This window comes from Xiphophorus hellerii, chromosome 2 (genome assembly GCF_003331165.1).
Source record: "Xiphophorus hellerii strain 12219 chromosome 2, Xiphophorus_hellerii-4.1, whole genome shotgun sequence".
NCBI classification, from domain to species: domain Eukaryota; kingdom Metazoa; phylum Chordata; class Actinopteri; order Cyprinodontiformes; family Poeciliidae; genus Xiphophorus; species Xiphophorus hellerii.
In genome coordinates, this window is record NC_045673.1 from 4,653,168 (window position 1) to 4,671,127 (window position 17,960).

Genomic DNA, 17,960 nt, shown 5'->3' on the forward strand with positions numbered 1-17,960 from the left:
AAGACTATCCTGGTCAAGACTGGCAGCAGCACACAGAGACTGCAGAACGTTAATAAATAAAGAAATTAAAAAATCCTGTTGAAACATTTACAAACAGATTATTCCTTCTAAAAATCAGTAAGAACAGCCTAAAATATGTATTTCTGCAACTGTCCAAGAAGAGGGAGCAAAATCTGAAAAGAAGATATTATCTTTAGCTTATCATAATTCAATTAAATGGCAAGAATGTTTAATGAGAATTAATTCAAATTAAATGTGGGGTTTCTAAAGTTTCTCATTTCAGGGAGTCACCACTCAGGTAGGTGTTCCGGTCTCTGTTAATATGTCACCTGTTGCTGTGACTGGGAGGGGCAGATGCTTAATGGTTACAAATAAAGGTTCAACAGGCATCACTTCTTAGAGTCTCAGTGCAGGCAGACTGACACCATGGCGAAAGGCATCTTCATTAGTAAATATCTTGCAGTCGCAGGGATCATAGTAGGAGTGGCTGCCCTGTCCACCATCATCGCTTTGTCTGTCGTTTACTCTCAGGAAAGAGCCAAGAACAACGAGGCATCACCAACTCAGGAAGGAGGAACGACTTCTAAACCCACTACAACTCCTTCTCCTTCCAACAAACCATGGGACAAATATCGGCTTCCAAAAACCCTGGTGCCGCACCACTACAGCGTGACTCTGTGGCCTCGACTGAAACCAGATCCGGTGACTGGGCTTTACATCTTCACAGGTAAAGCTGGACGGTGGAAACCTTCCGTCTAGATCACAGTTAAGGTCTAAATCTGCCTTTCTTCAGCCACAACGACTGAGCCCAGCATCATTTTTAAAAATAAAACCAAATAGTGTAGGAAAACTAAAATGGATGCAGACTGAAAGTTTCAAACCTACAAACAGCTTGAGTCAAAAGTGGAAAAAACATGTGCAACATCTGCAGCGATCTACTGCTTTTCAGTTAAATTACAAAACAAAACAGATTAAGTAACATTTATAATTTACCTCAACACAGTTTGGAATTTTACAAGATTTTTAAAAGGAATAATTACATTTATATTTAAATATAAAATTCTTAGAAATAATTTTTTCACTTTCATTGATGTAAAACAACCTAAAAAGGCTAAAGCGTGTGGGAAAACACAAATTTAATTTGCCATGGCTAATGAAGGAAGATAGTTTAGTTCATTTAGTTGGTATCAAGAGAGTCATCTCAAAACTGAAGCTCATCGTTATGAAAGTTCCAGAATTTTTTAAACAAATCTCTGGAGGTTTCAAACTCAGAAATGGTCAAAGATCGTCTGATGGCGCGTGCTGTGGTGGCGCAGGGGGTTAGCACACCCCATGTTTGGAGGCCTTAGTCCTCGACGTGGACGTCGCGGGTTCGACTCCCAGTCCTGACGACCTTTGCCGTATGTCGAAAAAATACGAGCCACTAGCACCGCAAAAACAATAAAAGATCCTCTGATAATCTGAGATTACTGTAGTTTAAAAACTATTTATTTGATATTAGTCCCGTTAAAACAACTAGAAAAAGTTCCCTGAGTTCTGGAAAACTGAATGATCAGGACTAGTTTGATTATTGGGTCCAGAAGCACGTTTTAGTTTCAACTCAACACAGTGGGAAACATATGTGCAAAAATCTGCAACTGAAAGATGTTTGGATGAGGTGCTAAATTTGTCTTCATGCAGTCAGAAGTTGAAACATTTCTGACGGCCTTCTTGTGTTTCAGGAAACTCATTTGTGGAGTTTGAGTGTGTGGAGGAGACGGATCTCATTCTTATCCACTCTAACAAGCTGAACTACACACTGGATTCAAATGAGAAGCATGCAACGCTCTCAGCCGTCAGCAGTGGCAGCGCACCAGCCATCAAGAACTCCTGGCTGAAGACAGAGACTCAGTACCTGGTTCTGGAGCTGGACGGTAAACTGGTGAAAGGACAAACGTACCGCCTCGACACCGAGTTCACTGGAGAGCTGGCCGACGATCTGGGAGGTTTTTACAGGAGCGAGTACATAGAGGATGAAGTCAATAAGTAAGAATATTCTCTGTTTGTGTTTCAAACGTTGCTCTTCTCCACCTTGAGCTGAAATGCTGCTGTTAAATGTTCTGCGCATATATGTTGCTCTCTTTTGATTATTAATCAAAATTCCTTATTCAAGACTCAGCTGAAAGCTGTGTTGATCATTCAGAGGAGAACATTTTTAGCTTAATTTTCACAGAACAAATCATTCGCTATCAATCAGGGATCTTCAAATGTTCTTACAGAGGTTATCTTTCTTGTCTTGTCTCTGTCAACTTAATGGACTTTTTCCATTATCACTGGAACCCAGAGAACTTTGCCCTTCTGTTATATAACAGAGTCTAATGGATGGATGTAACCACGGCAACATGAGCCATAAACAGACATCTTTAAAACCTCTTGTTGGGAATTTGAGTGTTGCTCACAGCAAAGGAGGGAGGGAAAAAAGGAGGGAGGAAGGAATGGCTTTTTTGTTTGGTTGGATGGTTGGTTGGATTGGTTGGTTTAGTTGGTTAGTTTGTAAGTTGGTTGTTTGGATGTATGGTTGATTGGTTTAGTTGGTTGGATGTATGGTTGATTGGTTGGTTGGTTTAGTTGGTTAGTTTGTTGGTTGGTTGGTTGGATGTATGGTTGATTGGTTGGTTTAGTTGGTTAGTCTGTTGGTTGGTTGGTTTAGTTGGTTGGTTGGATGGATGGTTGATTGGTTTAGTTGGTTGGTTGGATGGATGGTTGGATGTCTGACCCCAGCTGCTCTGTTCCCTCCAGGGTCATTGCGACCACCCAGATGCAGGCGACCGATGCCAGGAAGTCGTTCCCCTGCTTTGATGAGCCGGCGCTGAAAGCTTACTTCAACATCACTTTGATCCACGAGAGTGGAACTGTGGCTCTGTCCAACGGCGCTGAAAAAGGTCAGTTTCATATCTCTGACCGCTGGACAACTTTAAACAAGGAACCTCTGGTCTACAGTATCCAGAACACTGTAGAATAAAACAAAGAGAATAGGAAATGATTGAAAGTCTGTTGGGTCTAGTTAAAATTAGGAAACCAGGAATTGCTTCTCAAAGCTGATGGATCCTCTTCAAACATCATCATAAATAAATGTAGATTTGATTTTTGCTGTCGTACAGAAACCACATTGATCACCATGGATGATCAAGAGGTGCTGCAGACGGTCTTTGAGCGCACTGAGAAGATGTCCACCTATCTGCTGGCCTTCATTGTCAGCGACTACGACTACATCCAGAACACCATTGACGGGGTTCAGGTACTTCACCGCCTTCAGTCTCTTTAACCTTACTGAATTTGTTTGGATCTTTTATGTGGATCACTGTAACACTAACACTTTCCGGGTCTGACATCAGGTCTAAAATCTGTGGGTTTATGGGTTAGAACTGTATTTTTGTGTCCGTTTCAGATCCGGATCTATGCTCGGAAGCCCGCCATCGCTGCTGGCCAAGGAGACTACGCCCTCAATATCACCGGACCCATCCTGAAGTTCTTTGAGGAGTATTACAACTCCACGTACCCACTGCCCAAATCGGGTCAGTTCAACACCCTGAGACTGGCTTTAGGACACATCCATCCATCCATCCATCCATCCATCCATACATACATACATACATACATACATACATACATACATACATACATACATACAGATTAACATATTCAGTTGCCACAAGTGGCCCCCGCCCCACACTTTACCCACCACTGCTTTAATGAGACTGTACCAGGAGAGAACCGCTGGCATGCTGTGCTTTAGCCTCTGGCTTGTTGTTCTGTCTCAGTGAGGGATTATTTGTTTTCAAAATAACATGAAACATACAAGAAATGAGGAATTAAATGTCTGAAACAGCTGAAAAACATGCCTGTATTCTTGCCGGTTTATGAGGCGTCACAAAGAGCATAATTACCTTGTTTTTCAGTCATCATTTGTTCTGAGGATTTATAGCGTTTTTACAGCCAACTCTCTGAATGATTTACCTTTATGATGATGACTCAATGAAGACAGTGAAGCTGCTTCATCAGCTTTTCTCAGATTAATTAAAAAAATATATATCTTCATCATCTGTTCTCACTGTTTCAATGTCAGGCCGGAAGTCAGAGCAGAGCTTTTATTTGTTGGCTGGGAGTTTTTTTTATGATGCATTCTGTGAAGATATGATAACAACATCAGGGTTGAGCAGATAAAGTCTGATCCTGTGATTTACAGTTGATCGTCCAGTAAATACATTTTATGGCAGTAATCACATCTGAAAAGAACAACGCTTTACTTTCCTTCTGTCACCTGACAAGGCCGGATCTAAAAATAGAAACAGTCGTCGCTTCAACCTGAGCGATCCAGCTCACACAGAAACAGCTGCTTCTTCCTTCTGCTCTTTCAGGTTCAGTGAAGAATTTACGGAAGGCCAAAAGAGTCAAAATTAAATGAATAATTCAGCACATCTTTAAATTATCAGTTAAATGTACCAATAGATAAATAAATGTCAATTTAAATGTTTGAATCATTTGTTTAATAGACAACTATTTTATAAAATATGTCAATATTATTAAAATGCAAACACTCAAAAGCTTATTTAAATAATTAGCCCTGCTCATTAGTGAATTTGACAGATAAAATTATTTTATGTTGACGTTACAGAACCCATGAGATACTTAAATACCCATTTAATTAATGATATGCATCAGCTGTCATGTTGCCATCTTTAAAATGTAAACATATAGGGTGACCTGTCCAGGGTTTACCACTTTTGTCAAAAAAGTTCATAACAGAAATGTGAGGATTTGCAGGTTGTGTCCACTGGAAACTTGCCTGACTCTTTAAAACCTCCTCTGTCCTGCAGATCAGATCGCCATCCCTGATTTTAACGCGGGAGCCATGGAGAACTGGGGTCTGATCACGTACAGAGAGACGGCGCTGCTGTATGACGAGGCCTTCGCCTCCAACTCCAACAAGGAGAGGATAGCCACCGTCATCGCTCACGAACTGGCCCACATGGTGAGCTCAGAGAAATGCTAAGATGCAGAGACATTCACAGATTGTTATGAGTTATGAGGAAAATAAACTAAAAATAAAAACTGGAAGCAAAATACACCAAAGCTTCTCTTATTACAAACCAGACTTCTGAGAACAGGTTGTCAGTACGGCTCTACGGAGCCCCCCAGTGGACATGGAGGATTTATTTTCTTTGCACAAACTAAATGCGCAAAGAAAAATGGAAAAACAACTTCTATTATTTTTATAGTTACACAAATCTTAGATTGATCTATTCCTGTTGTTGGCTGTTTCCTCTGTTTCCTCTATTTGGGGAAATAGAAGACATCAAACTTATTGTTTACCATAAATTCAGTGTTTATCAGCTGAAGTTACTTTACATATTTAAAATAATATGGCACAAAAATACCAACAGTCATCAACAGCCATAACACCTAATATTATAACGTTATAATCTTTATATTTCTATTATGAGAATAAAGTCACAATGTTATGACTTTATTCTCGTAATATAACTTCATTCTCATCATTATATTTTATTTTTTTCTCAATATGGCTCCATCATACTTTGGTGAGGTAACAAATTTCTCCCATGTCCTATACGGGGCTCTGTAGGACCCAGACTGCTCGGTTATTATTTATTTTAGTTTTTATAGATGTAATTTTCTCATCTTGTCCCTGCAGTGGTTCGGTAACCTGGTCACTCTGCGCTGGTGGAACGACTTGTGGCTGAACGAAGGCTTTGCTTCATACGTGGAGTTCCTGGGAGCGGACAAAGCCGAACCCGAATGGAACGTGGTACGAATTTTCTCTACGTTTGATGCTAATAATCGTTTCAGATGTTCGATGACACTCTTAATGGAGTCACCTTCCTCTTGTTTCTTGGCAGAAAGACCTGATAGTCCTCAATGATGTACACAGAGTGTTTGCCGTTGACGCTCTGGCGTCGTCTCATCCGCTGTCCTCCCTTGAAGACGACATCCAGAAACCTGCTCAGATCAGCGAGCTCTTCGATGCCATCTCATACAGCAAGGTCAGGAAGAGCACGCAAGCGTATGGGATGCCATTTGTGAAGTAACACCGAATAAAATGAACAGCTATACTTTTGGTTTATTTAGCCTTCCATAGAGAAAAAAAGTGGGCGTTCATTTTTCACATTTATAAACGTCAGCATTCCAAACTAAATATTTAATTCACAAACTAAATATTTAGTTGTCCACCTCAGCTTTTTAGCAAGCAAATGAGCTAAACATTTAGCTTGGACCTAAGTATGTAGTTGTCAGCTAAATGTGTGGCTAACAAATTAATTAGTTACGAGTTAAATATTTAGCTAGCAACCTAAATATTTAATTACGAGCCAAATATCTAGTTAGCAACCTAAAACTTTAGTTTTAGAACTAAATATTAAGTTTAAGATCTAATTTAGCTTGCGTGCTAAATATTTAGCTAGCATTAGCTGGCAACCTAAGAAATTAGCTAAGAACTAAATATTTAGTTTGGAAATGAAATGTTTAGTTTAGAAAATAAATATTTTGTTTGGAAAATAAATATTTAGCTCAGACCTAAATATTTAGTTTACAAGCTAATTATTTCACAAACTAAATATTTAGCATGCAAGCTAAGCTATATATATGAAACTTAATATTTAATTTGCAACTACATTTTCAGTTTGATGTGTGAATTAAAGATTTAGTTTGTAAGCTAAATATTTAGCTCATAACTTAATATTTAGGTTGTTATTACAGCTCACTTATAGAAATTGTAAACAAAGAAGGATAAAAATGACTCACTGTGCATGTAGCATCTTGACATTATTCCTCTGCCGCATTTCTAATATCTGAGCCAGGGTGTGTAATAAGATCTATCTAAATGAATATTGTTCTTATCTTCAGGGAGCCTCTGTCCTCAGGATGCTGTCAGACTTCCTGACTGAACCGGTCTTCACCAAAGGACTCCAGGTGACTTCCCGAAAATATAATCAAACATTAGTTTTTGGATTTACTGCTGTTAAAATATATTTATTAAAACATGGAGATTTAACATCTTTCCCTGTTCTGCAGAGCTACCTGAGGGAGTTCGCCTTTGACAACACCGTTTACACAGACCTCTGGTCGCATCTGCAGGCGGTATGTTGTCTTCACACACTTTGAACATTCAGGTTATGTTTTTCTGTTAAAGCTCATGCTTTTTCAATTAGAAAAACAACTGGTGATCTATATCAATAGATAACACATCTAATAAAAATATTCACTAAACTCTGATCCAGAACCACACAGCATTCTGGGAGATGTAGGCAGAGGAAAGAGTTTAGCCTTTCAATCTCTCACAGCGAGCTAAGCTATGTGGGTGGAATCAACTAATTCCCTCTCTTTGGTTGCCTAGCAACAACTTGCTGAGTAACTTGCACAGGAGCAGTTTAAGGTTTTGCCAATGTGTGTCATAAATGCTTAAAAATAATCAACAACAGTGTGGAGTGAAAACTGTGGATGCAGGCAGAAACGTCAGGCAGCATTTCAGATATTTAAAACAAAAAACGAATCAATAATTATCTATTTCGACTGATATGAGATGCTTATATTGTGATACGTTTTAATAGCCATATTGTTTAGTCATGATGCCTACCAAACTATTCTTGATTCAAATGTGAGACAATTAGTCCAGAATGAGTGCAAATTGGATCATCAACAGAAAAACAACAGAAATTAGTTTTGGGAGAGAAGAATCAATATGTTGTAATGAGAGGTATTTCTGGTAAAGGTGGTTTTATAAATGGTTCATTAAATTTTTCCCCTGATTGGGTGTGCAAAATACTTATAAACACAAAAACACAACAATTTAAGAAAGCACAAAAACCCAAATGTCTCTTCACCAACAGCATAGAAAAAAACATTTTTCATAGAATTTGTCAAAAAAAAAAAATCCACATCTTTATTTCATTTGTGTTCCAGAATGTTTTCACACTGAACTTGTTTTATGTTTTCTGATACTCTACAGGCTGTAGATGATGCTAAAGTCGAGCTTCCTAAAAGTGTCCAGGACATCATGAACACCTGGGTGCTGCAGATGGGCTTCCCTGTGGTCACCATAGATACCGCCTCCGGCAGCGTTTCCCAGAAGCACTTCCTCCTGGATCCAGACTCCATAGTTACCGCTCCATCTCCCTACAAGTACGTAAACAGCTCTCTGATATTTTTACAAGAATGCCTATGCTATCACAAACTGTTTTCCCCCCAAAATCATTTTACTGTCCATAAAAAAGTGGGTCTAAAAGTATTAACAGAGCGGTTTCTGCTCCAGTTATGAGTGGAGCGTTCCAATCAAATGGAGGAAGAGTGGAACCGACCAGGACCTCATGTGGCTGACGGAAAAATCAGGTATGAAAATATCAATGACCATGTGATTTACTAATTTCTGTTCTCACAGAGTAGCCAGTTAGTAGCTGGTTTGTTTTTCTTTTTAATGTTTTTGGAATAGATAAAAGTTAGACTTTAGACGTCAAATTACAACGGCATAGTTAAAGAGCAAATTTCCAAGAAAAAATTCAGAAATTTCTGAGATTTAAAGGTGGAAAATTTGCAACAAAAAAAATCTCAGAATTTTCTTGCAATAAAAATTTGAAAAGTTAAAAATTTGTGGGAAAATTTTCTCAAATTTATTTCTCCTTTTTTCCTGTCTACAGTAACTACAGTAATTACACCAATTATAGATAAAAAATAGGGTAAATATAATCAGCAACCACACTAACAAAATAAATAGTGAAGATTAAAAAAAAGCTTATTTGAGATTTCTTTGCATTTTTTTTATCTTCTAAAAAGCTCAGACATGTTGCTATTAATTTTCAGGCAAACATTTAATGAAGTAATTTCAGCCTAATTAGAGCAGAGGTGATATAACAGGTTAAGCATAAGATTAATTGATCTCTAAAGTTATGTAATATATTTAATAGAGAAAGAAAGAAAAGCCCAGAGCTAGTCTGACCCAAAAAGCAAATCTGTTCTTTCACAGAACAATTATTCTGACCCTGTAATGGCTAACCTGGCAACCCCAACAAAGCCCGTTACCTAGCAACCCCAGTAAAGCCCAGCCTGTCCCCTAGCAACCCAAGCGGAGCTCTAGCATTCAAATTCAAAAATACTTAAGGGATCCCAAAGGGAAGTTAAATCTTAGTGAAACTCATATTAATTAAATGTTAGGTCAGCAGATTTTACCTCTGTACAATGTACGCTGGAAAAGACAAGTGTTTTTCTGTATACATACATACATTTTTTACATTGATAACAACGTGAATGCTGCTCGCTGCTTCCATGTAGCTGTAAAAAAGCACCACTGCACCAACTTTTATTTAAAGCCCCAATAAACAAGCAGTTTTTGCTTTCTACTTAAACTAACCAGTTTTAGCTGCATCCAAATCTGGTTTTAATCAGTTTGTCAAACTTGGTTTAGTACATCAGATTTTTATAGAAAGAGTGACCCAGATACTGTACTTATTTCTGAGGCGACTATACAGTTCTCAGGCAAGAAAAAGAGAGTGCAGATGACCCCAAAAGACTTTCATGTGACAAAAAAGCTTTGACATTGCTTCTTTAAATCAAAGCTGCATATTTAACACTTGAAGTGGCAGAAAATTGCAGATATTCAGCAAACTGACACAAGAATGAAACAAAATCAAATTGCCCGCTTAACGTAAAAAATAATTTCTCCTGAAGTTACAAATAACGACATGAAGGTGACGGGGGCTTCTGACTGGGTGCTGGCCAACCTTGATGTGGTTGGATACTACAGAGTCAACTATGATGCTGCCAACTGGGAGAAACTACTAACCGCTCTGAGCAACAACCACGAGGTAGGAACAGCTTCCTGAAGGCTTTTCTGTCTGTGTGGTTCAACTGAACCTGACATGTTGCTGTTTGTATTTAAGAGCATTCCAAAGATCAACAGAGCTCAGCTGGTGGACGACGCCTTCAACCTGGCCAGGTAAGTCTGGAGCTAACAGACAGAAACAGGGATGAACAGTCTGTGTTGCATTCAGGAATAATTTGATAAATGCTCATAGTGTTGTTAGAAACTGGTGAATTAGAGCCATTGTAGATAGAAAAAAAACAGAATTTTTTTTATTGAGAAATTTTCTAGAAAAAACATGGACATTTCTGAGTGTCAAACGTCTAAAATATTCAACTTTTGTAACTCAGAAAATTTCAAAAAGTAGAAAATGTTCAACTTTTGTAACTCAGAAATGTCCGTGTTTTATCAAGAAAATTTCTGAGTTTTTTATAGCATTTTTTTTTTACTTTTCAAACTCAGAAAATTATTTGTTTTTTCTAGTACATTTCTAAGATGAATCTCAAAATTTTAGAGTTTTTCAGAGTAAAATTTGAGTATTTGAACTCAGAAATTTCCTTGTTTTTTTTAGTAAATTATGAGATTAATTATAAAATTTCAGAGTTTTTTCAAGTAATTTGACTTTTTGAACTCAGAAATTTCTGTTTTTCTATAGTTAATTTCTGAGATTAATCTCAAAGTGTTAGAGAAATTTGCTGTTTTTTTCTATCTATAACAACGCTAATTCAAATTTTATTCAAATTTCGAATTTGAAAACATCGTCGCAGAGACGTACGGCTTTGAGCTTGTTAAAACACAGATTCAGAAACAAATATTTCCTAAATTGACCTTTTTTGTCATCTGAGCGAGTATGTATAAATCCCACTGCCTGTTGTTCCCCAAAGAGCTAAGATCATCCCAACAGTCCAGGCCCTAAAAACCACGCTGTACCTGAAGAAAGAGAGGGAATATATGCCGTGGAAATCTGCTCTGGACAACCTGGACTTCTTCTTCTTGATGTTCGATCGCAGCGAGGTTTACGGAGCCATCCAGGTGCTCGTCTTTCCTACGTTAACCTATGAACGTTTCTTTGCGTTTCCCAACCTTTGTTTAATATTTATTACCTATTACTGTGGATCTCATGTTTGCAGGAATATCTGAGGAATCAGGTCACCCCGTTGTTCCAGCACTACAAAGAGTTAACAAGTAACTGGACCAACGTACCAGATGGTCACATGGACCAGTGAGTACATAATAATATGATATAATAATATTGATGAAGAAATACTAGTTCCATTGGCAGATAGATTAACTTACAACAAGACATTTTTCCCATGCTATAAGTTAATCTATCTGGAACTAGTACTTCTTCATCAATATTAAGGAAATATTTACTTAAAACAAGCCTGTATTACTTACTGAAAAGTTACTTTTAAGTTAGTCGTACTTCAAATGTACTAAGATATTGTGTTTTTCCAGTGAATTTATGCACACAGGCTCAGCATATTTTGTTTAAGTGCAGCTGGTAGTTTCTTTTTGCTTTGCAAATATAATTTGTTTAACCACACAGTCTGGATTGACCAGCTTTCAGGACAACTCAAGGAACTCATGGCAGATCTATGGATAAATTTAGATTTCCAAAAGGAAACAGTCTTTTATTGCATTTTCTAAACAGTTGCAGATTCTGAGAACACAGGCTCAAACAACTGAGTCCAAAAAAATTCAAACGTTGGGAAGGTTAATGCAGTACTTCTCAAATAGTGGGGTGTGTCTTGCATCAAGACGGTTTTCATTAATAAAATAGGAAAATTATGCCTCCACTTGGATCTTTACTGCTTCTAAAAACAGCTCAAGCTCTTAAAGAAACATCCAGAAGGTTTTTGGCAATGTTTTTGGTGTGTGAACTGTTTCAAAAACCTTCAGAATTTAATGTTACAAATCAGCAGGCACTGCCCCGTTACCTAGCAACCCCAGCTAGGCCCGACCCGTTACCTAGCAACCCCAGCGAAGCGTTGAGTTGTGGGGGCGTGGCCAGCAGCAGCTTCTTTGGATTTAAAGTGACAGAGGCAATACAAAAGCTCATTCTAAAAGCAGCTCAACATATTATCTAAGAATGATTTTGTGCAAAAAAATGTAATGAACATGTTTTTTATTGTCCATAGACATATCCTAATCTGTCCAAGAAGGCATAATAGATCCGCTTTAAGGTTTTTTTGTCATGGGTTTACCACCAAACCAGCATCGTCTTATTTGACAGTCTGTAACTTTTAAAGTTGTGTTTAGGAGCCAGTAAATAAAACATAGATTTCTGATTGTCACCACCAACTGGCTTGTCCTCAGTTTAAACTCCAAGTCTTCTGTAATCTTCCTGCAGGTATAATCAGGTGAATGCCATCAGCCTGGCCTGTAAGACCGGTCTGAAGGAATGCCAGGATCTGGTCCAGTCGTGGTTCAAAGAGTGGATGGACACAGACAAAAACCCGTGAGTGGCAGAACATTAAGTCAGTCCTCTTGAAGGCCGTGCTTTAAGGCTGCTTCGTCATCATGGTGACGTTGTCTCTCTCCAGAATCCCTCCCAACCTGCGCTCCACCGTGTACTGTAATGCCATCGCAGCAGGGGGCGTCAAAGAGTGGGACTTTGCCTGGGAGAAGTTCAACACCTCCACCATCGCTATTGAAGCTGATAAACTGCGTGCAGCGATGGCCTGCACCACAACACCGTGGCTGCTCAACAGGTTGGTTCAGATGATGCTAATGACAGGAGATATTTCACAACCATTAGATCAGGAACGATGAAGCATCTCATGTAGACATGTTACAAATCTGCTTAGGGCCCCAAAGGTCTTGGGCCAACCATGGTCTGGGAGTTTGATTCAACAATCACAGATTTTTAAACTAACAGAAGTATTTTAAAGTCTGTTCTCTGTCTCACGCTGATTTTGCTCCTCAGGTATCTGGAGTACACTCTGGATCCAGGCCTGATCCGGAAGCAGGACGCCACCTCCACCATCGTCTACATCGCCCAGAACGTGGACGGTCAGTCTCTGGCGTGGTACTTCATCAGGTCTAACTGGAATTACATCTTCACTCAGTAAGTGGGACACTGATGCCATGTGAAAGTCACATGCAGACATGACCTGTTCGGTAACATCTGTCAACTTAAAAACCATAAAGTCCGCCTTTATGAAGGGAGATGGGCATTTTTATGAGGCGGTTTACCATCAATGAAAGGTTTTATTGATCAAGACGGTCCTCATCTGATCTTTGATCCTCATAAAACCATCTGTAGTAACGTTTGGTATTTCCTTTAGACTTGTGATTTGTACAACTACTGCATAAAAGCTTGAGCTTCAATGGCAGAGTGAAATTACAGAGAGATTTATTGTGTGATACAGCCGTCAGATTTATTGACTAATGTACGTAAGAGGAGTATTAGGTTAACTGATGCTGGAGGTATGTGAAAGAAGTCTGAATATTTTTTCTTACAGACTTTTGCTTCATTTTGTTTTTTTGTCCCTCTCATATCTGGTGATGTTTCTTCTCGTAGGTACGGCGGTGGATCCTTCTCCTTCGCCAACCTCATCAATGGAGTCACAAAACGCTTCTCCACAGAGTTTGAGCTTAAGCAGGTTAGAGAACATTTTGAAATGATAAAGATTTTTGCGGACATATTGTAATTTGTATAATCAGCTGATTGATGAGGTGTTTTAATTCGTGGTGACCGAGTATTAGCCGTTTGTGCTCCTTACAGGACAAAATCTCAAGGATTTCTGAGGATACTGATCATGTGTTCTTTGTCTCTTAGAGATAAAGAGCCGTAGCTCGAATGATGAAAGGATTCAGGTGTTGCACAATGATGATAGCTAAGATATAAAGAGGACATATTATGCAAAATTCTCATCTTGCACATTTTTTTACTTCCATTTGGGTTTCTGCTGCTTCCAAAATCAGTCAAAGCGCTAAAAAACAAACCCCCACCAGCCAGTTTTTGGCAGTAAATTTATGTTTTTTGGTGTCTGGAAAATGACCCGTTTAAGAAAACCTTCCTAGAAAACTTTCCTAAATCAGCAGGCGCTGCCTCTCATCTTATGACACCATCGAAGCCCAGCCCGTTACCTAGCAACCACAACAGAGTTCTGCCCGTCACCTAGCAACCCAAGTAAATCTCCAAGATGTTTGGTCAGCTGGTTTTACTGCTTTAAATTCTAGAGCTCTGATTTACTTGCCCGATTTGTGAACATTCAGCTGAATAAAGTTCAACATCGGAGTCAAAGTTTTGGTCGTCGGCTGTTAAGAATTCCTCAAATAGTTTAACGTTTATATTCATGCTCTTATTTTGAAGTTGTTGAAGGTTGAAAGCGCAGCAGTTAACATAAAACATAAATGCAATATCTAAGGGTATTGTAGGACATGTAAATTATAATATCAAATTAAATTGGTACTCGAAGGTTGAAGGTTTCCAGAGGCAGATATAATTTAAAGTGACGTTAGCAGTTTAGCATTAGCTTATGTTTGTGTTAGCAAACCTAATGTTTATTATTAGTGCTTTAGGGTTAGCAAAACTAACTTTTTAATTAGCTGGTTAAGATTGCCTGCTTTCAGAAAATCTGAATCAGAACCTTTAATTGGAGAGTTTGTGCACTCAAAAAATTTGACTTCAATTCCACTTTGCTCTCAATGAAGACAAACACACACAAGGATTTTACAAAAGTAGAAGACACTCAAATGTAGATTTAGGCTCTCTAGACATGAGAAATACAAACACACAAGACCACAAGAGAACATTTACGCTGTTAAAGGTTTTAAAGTCAGAAAATCTGTAGAAAAGGTAGCAGAAGTATGTTTTATCAAAAATCAGGCCTGTTTTGCCAAAAGCAGGTTGGATGTCCATATGTGGTCTGTTAAATAACTTAAATTCAATTTATAAGCCATAAATAGAGCAAACCTAACCAATTATGTTCTGTTTTGTTTCAGCTGAATCAGTTCAAGGAGGAAAATGCTGAAGTGGGTTTCGGATCCGGGACTCTGGCAGTGGACCAGTCCATCGAGAGAACACAAGCCAACATCAAATGGATCAAAGAGAACAAAGAAAGTGTTCTGGAATGGTTCAAGAATCCAGTTTAGATCACGACAAACATAAAATCTTATTCTATTTATTTAATTAGGAATGCCTTTTTCATAAAAATAACCCGTTTTTTCAAGAAGTTCATGCTTTCTTATGGTCCAACGATTATTTTTACATCTTGAAGTAGCATTTAGGTGCTATTCATCGATAACTTCACCACTAAAGTTGTTCAACTTGTTTCACATTGAGAGAAAAAAAAACATATTTTATTTCAAGAAAACTGAGAAGTGCCTAGATAAACATAAAACTAAAACAAATGTGAGATTAGAGAAAAGTTGTTTTTGTTCCTTCAAATTTTTCTAAATGTTTTAAAACAATTAAGGGAATAAACTTTTAGTCAACAGAAAGTGGAATATTATAAAAAGCAGATTTTTTTATTTATTAGGTTTGTTTTGGTAATGAAAGCTGTCTTCAAACGTCATATCAGCCTGAACCAGCAGTTTTCTTTTACCTGTTGTTGACTATATGGAGACAGGGAATAAATCTTAGTGTATTTTATGATATCTTGTGTCTAAATTTAAAAAATTATGTACTGAGTTCATGTGTTTACCGTCCTTTGATTTTATCCAAGATGTTTCAAATTGAATTCCATGTAATTTATCATGAAGAGTTTTTTGTAAATTCTTTTGGACATTTCATGAATCAACAGATAATTAAATTGTTTGTACAGAAATCAAACTGGGTGTGTAAACCCCCCAGCATGTTTGGTAAGTTGAACCAAAAATCCTCCCTTTTCAGTTCTTTAGAAAAGAAACTACTTCTAATTTTTATTAAAAAGCTGAAAGTGAGTGTATTTAAACATCTTAAAGCAACAATTTGACTCTGTTTTGAAAAAAAACCCAAACAATAAACTATTTAAGTCGCTGTTTGTCTTGTTTCTTTCTGCAGCACATCTACTATTATCCACTGTGGCTTTTATAAAACCATTTAAGAAGTCATTTTAATGAAAACAATAAGAAAATCTGGTCTTAGCAGTTCTTCTGTTTTTGCATTGAATACTTATTACTTAAGCCCACCAGTGGGAATCTGTAATGTTTTATATTTTGAAGTGGGCTTCAAATCTTTCACCATGTCCCATATTTTTGCAAAAAGCTCAATATGTTGCTTTATTGTATAAAATAAAGAGTTTTCTTTTCCTTTGTAAAAGTTAAGATGAATCATTTTCTATGATCTAAAAATAGAAAAATATGTAATTATTTTTCTGGCTTTCAAAATAAACCGTATGTACATGTGTAAGCTCTCTGAATCCACAAACAGCATCATTGCTACACTGAGCTCTGCACAATACGTTTCTACTTTATGGACTCAGTGTCTAGCTTTATATTAAAAATAGATTTTTTTCTATCCTCCCAGAAAAGTTGGTCAAAAGAATAAGTGGAAAAGAATAACATGACATTTTAAAGCTATCAATATAAGATATTGAAAGAAATAAGAATGCATTTAAAAGTGAATTTTGAATAAAATTCATAATAAACATAGTAAAACAATTTCACCCCAAAATCAATAATCTGGGCAAACTTGATTCCATTTGCATCAACACACCCAAAGTTCTGTAACACGACAAATGAAGAATCAGAAATAAATGTCCAGAAAGGCGGTAGAAACGTTTCATCCAGGCAGGTCTGTGTGTCTGTGCTTACTTTCTGAAGTGCACTGAAAAAAATGAACTTAGGGGGTTATTACATTAACAAAAGAATATTTCATGTTTCAAACAAAAACGTCATACAATCATGTTGGATAAACAAGAAATTCAACAAGTTAATGTTTATGAAATGTAATCATGTTGAGATAACATGATTCATTATAGTCAGTCTGATCTTGTGCTGAAGACGACGAGCGAGATCACGGGACATCACGCATGTTCACGCGAGAGCATGGGAAATCACGGGATATCACACGAGACAATTGTTTCTTGTCTCAACTTGAATAAAATGTATTCAAGTTGAGACAACGTGATTCAATTTAGTCAGATTGATCTCCCTCAGAGGAGGGTGTAGCGAGATCAGGGGATCACATGAGATTATGGACGATCACGCGACATAACTGTTTTGCCTGGGAAAACTTCAAAGCAGTTTTAGTTACACATTAAACTATAGATATTTGTTTTTCTCTGCAGGGCACTATTGGCATTTACGAACTGCACTGTAACAAATTTCTGTAAAAGCTACGGCATTAAAATACAGTAAGGTGGCTGGGTTTTGAAAATACAGTTCTGTTGTACCTTTTCTAATTGTTGAGTTTTCTTTCTACCCAGTCCTGTCTTAAAACACTTAATGTAATGTAACTTAAAAAAATGTCTTTGAATTAATGTAATTAAATCATGGAAAGGATTTCCACATGATTAATGCTTTCTTTCAGCATGAAGCATGTTTGTTGAGCTAACTTAACTTTCATGAGTTGGATCGACTTCATTAAGTAGTGTGAAGGTACCACTGTAACATAAGTTAGTTTCTCGGTGCTGTGGTGAAGCAGGGGGTTAGCACGCCCCACGCTTGGAGGCCTTAGTCCTCGAAGCAGACGTCGCTGGTTCGACTCCCGGCGACCTTTGCCGCATGTCCTCCCCCCTCTCCTTGCCCTCTTTCCTGTCTGCCTACTGTTGCAAAAAAATACGAGCCACTAGCGCCGCAAAAACTCTTCGGAGAAAAAAAAGGAAAAAAATTAAAAAGTTGGTTTCAACTAATGCAATTTTCTAAATTTGCATTAATTTTAATCAAGTAAAGTAAATTATTTGGTCCAAAACATTGCAAATTAGTTGGGCTGGCTCTTTTAAATTACATTGGGTCCAACTATAATATAGTAAACGAGTTGAATCAACTGTAATAAATTAAATTGAGCCAACTCATTTTATTTAAATTAGAATAACCATAATAACATCAGTTAAGCCAACACAATTGCTTTACATTGGAATAACATTGGAATAACCTTAATAAATTAAGTTGACCTAACACATTTGCTTTAAATAGGAGTAACAGAATCACATGGTGCTGAAATAAAGCAAAGTAATCAGGT

General features: G+C 37.6%; 1 protein-coding gene across 1 annotated transcript; it reads left to right on the top strand.

Annotated features, from left to right (window-relative positions):
* The first annotated feature begins 401 nt into the window (after nucleotides 1-401).
* Nucleotides 402-15,815, top strand: LOC116711890 (aminopeptidase N). Its single transcript, XM_032551496.1, has 21 exons — nucleotides 402-727; nucleotides 1,722-2,025; nucleotides 2,779-2,921; nucleotides 3,141-3,277; nucleotides 3,428-3,554; nucleotides 4,857-5,011; nucleotides 5,693-5,806; nucleotides 5,898-6,041; nucleotides 6,901-6,966; nucleotides 7,069-7,134; nucleotides 8,003-8,175; nucleotides 8,306-8,382; nucleotides 9,715-9,851; nucleotides 9,927-9,982; nucleotides 10,732-10,879; nucleotides 10,978-11,069; nucleotides 12,201-12,308; nucleotides 12,394-12,561; nucleotides 12,777-12,917; nucleotides 13,374-13,455; nucleotides 14,801-15,815. Exons 1-21 carry the CDS (start codon nucleotides 427-429, stop codon nucleotides 14,948-14,950), a joined length of 2,889 nt encoding a protein of 962 aa, XP_032407387.1. The 5' UTR covers nucleotides 402-426; the 3' UTR covers nucleotides 14,951-15,815.
* The last annotated feature ends 2,145 nt before the right edge of the window (nucleotides 15,816-17,960 follow it).

Coding starts and splice junctions, on each gene's coding strand:
- LOC116711890 (XM_032551496.1), top strand. CDS start 427: ATGGCGAAAGGCATCTTCATTAGTAAATATCTTGCAGTCGCAGGGATC. Junction 2,026..2,778: donor ATAGAGGATGAAGTCAATAA/GTAAGAATATTC, acceptor TGTTCCCTCCAG/GGTCATTGCGACCACCCAGA. Junction 3,555..4,856: donor GTACCCACTGCCCAAATCGG/GTCAGTTCAACA, acceptor TCTGTCCTGCAG/ATCAGATCGCCATCCCTGAT.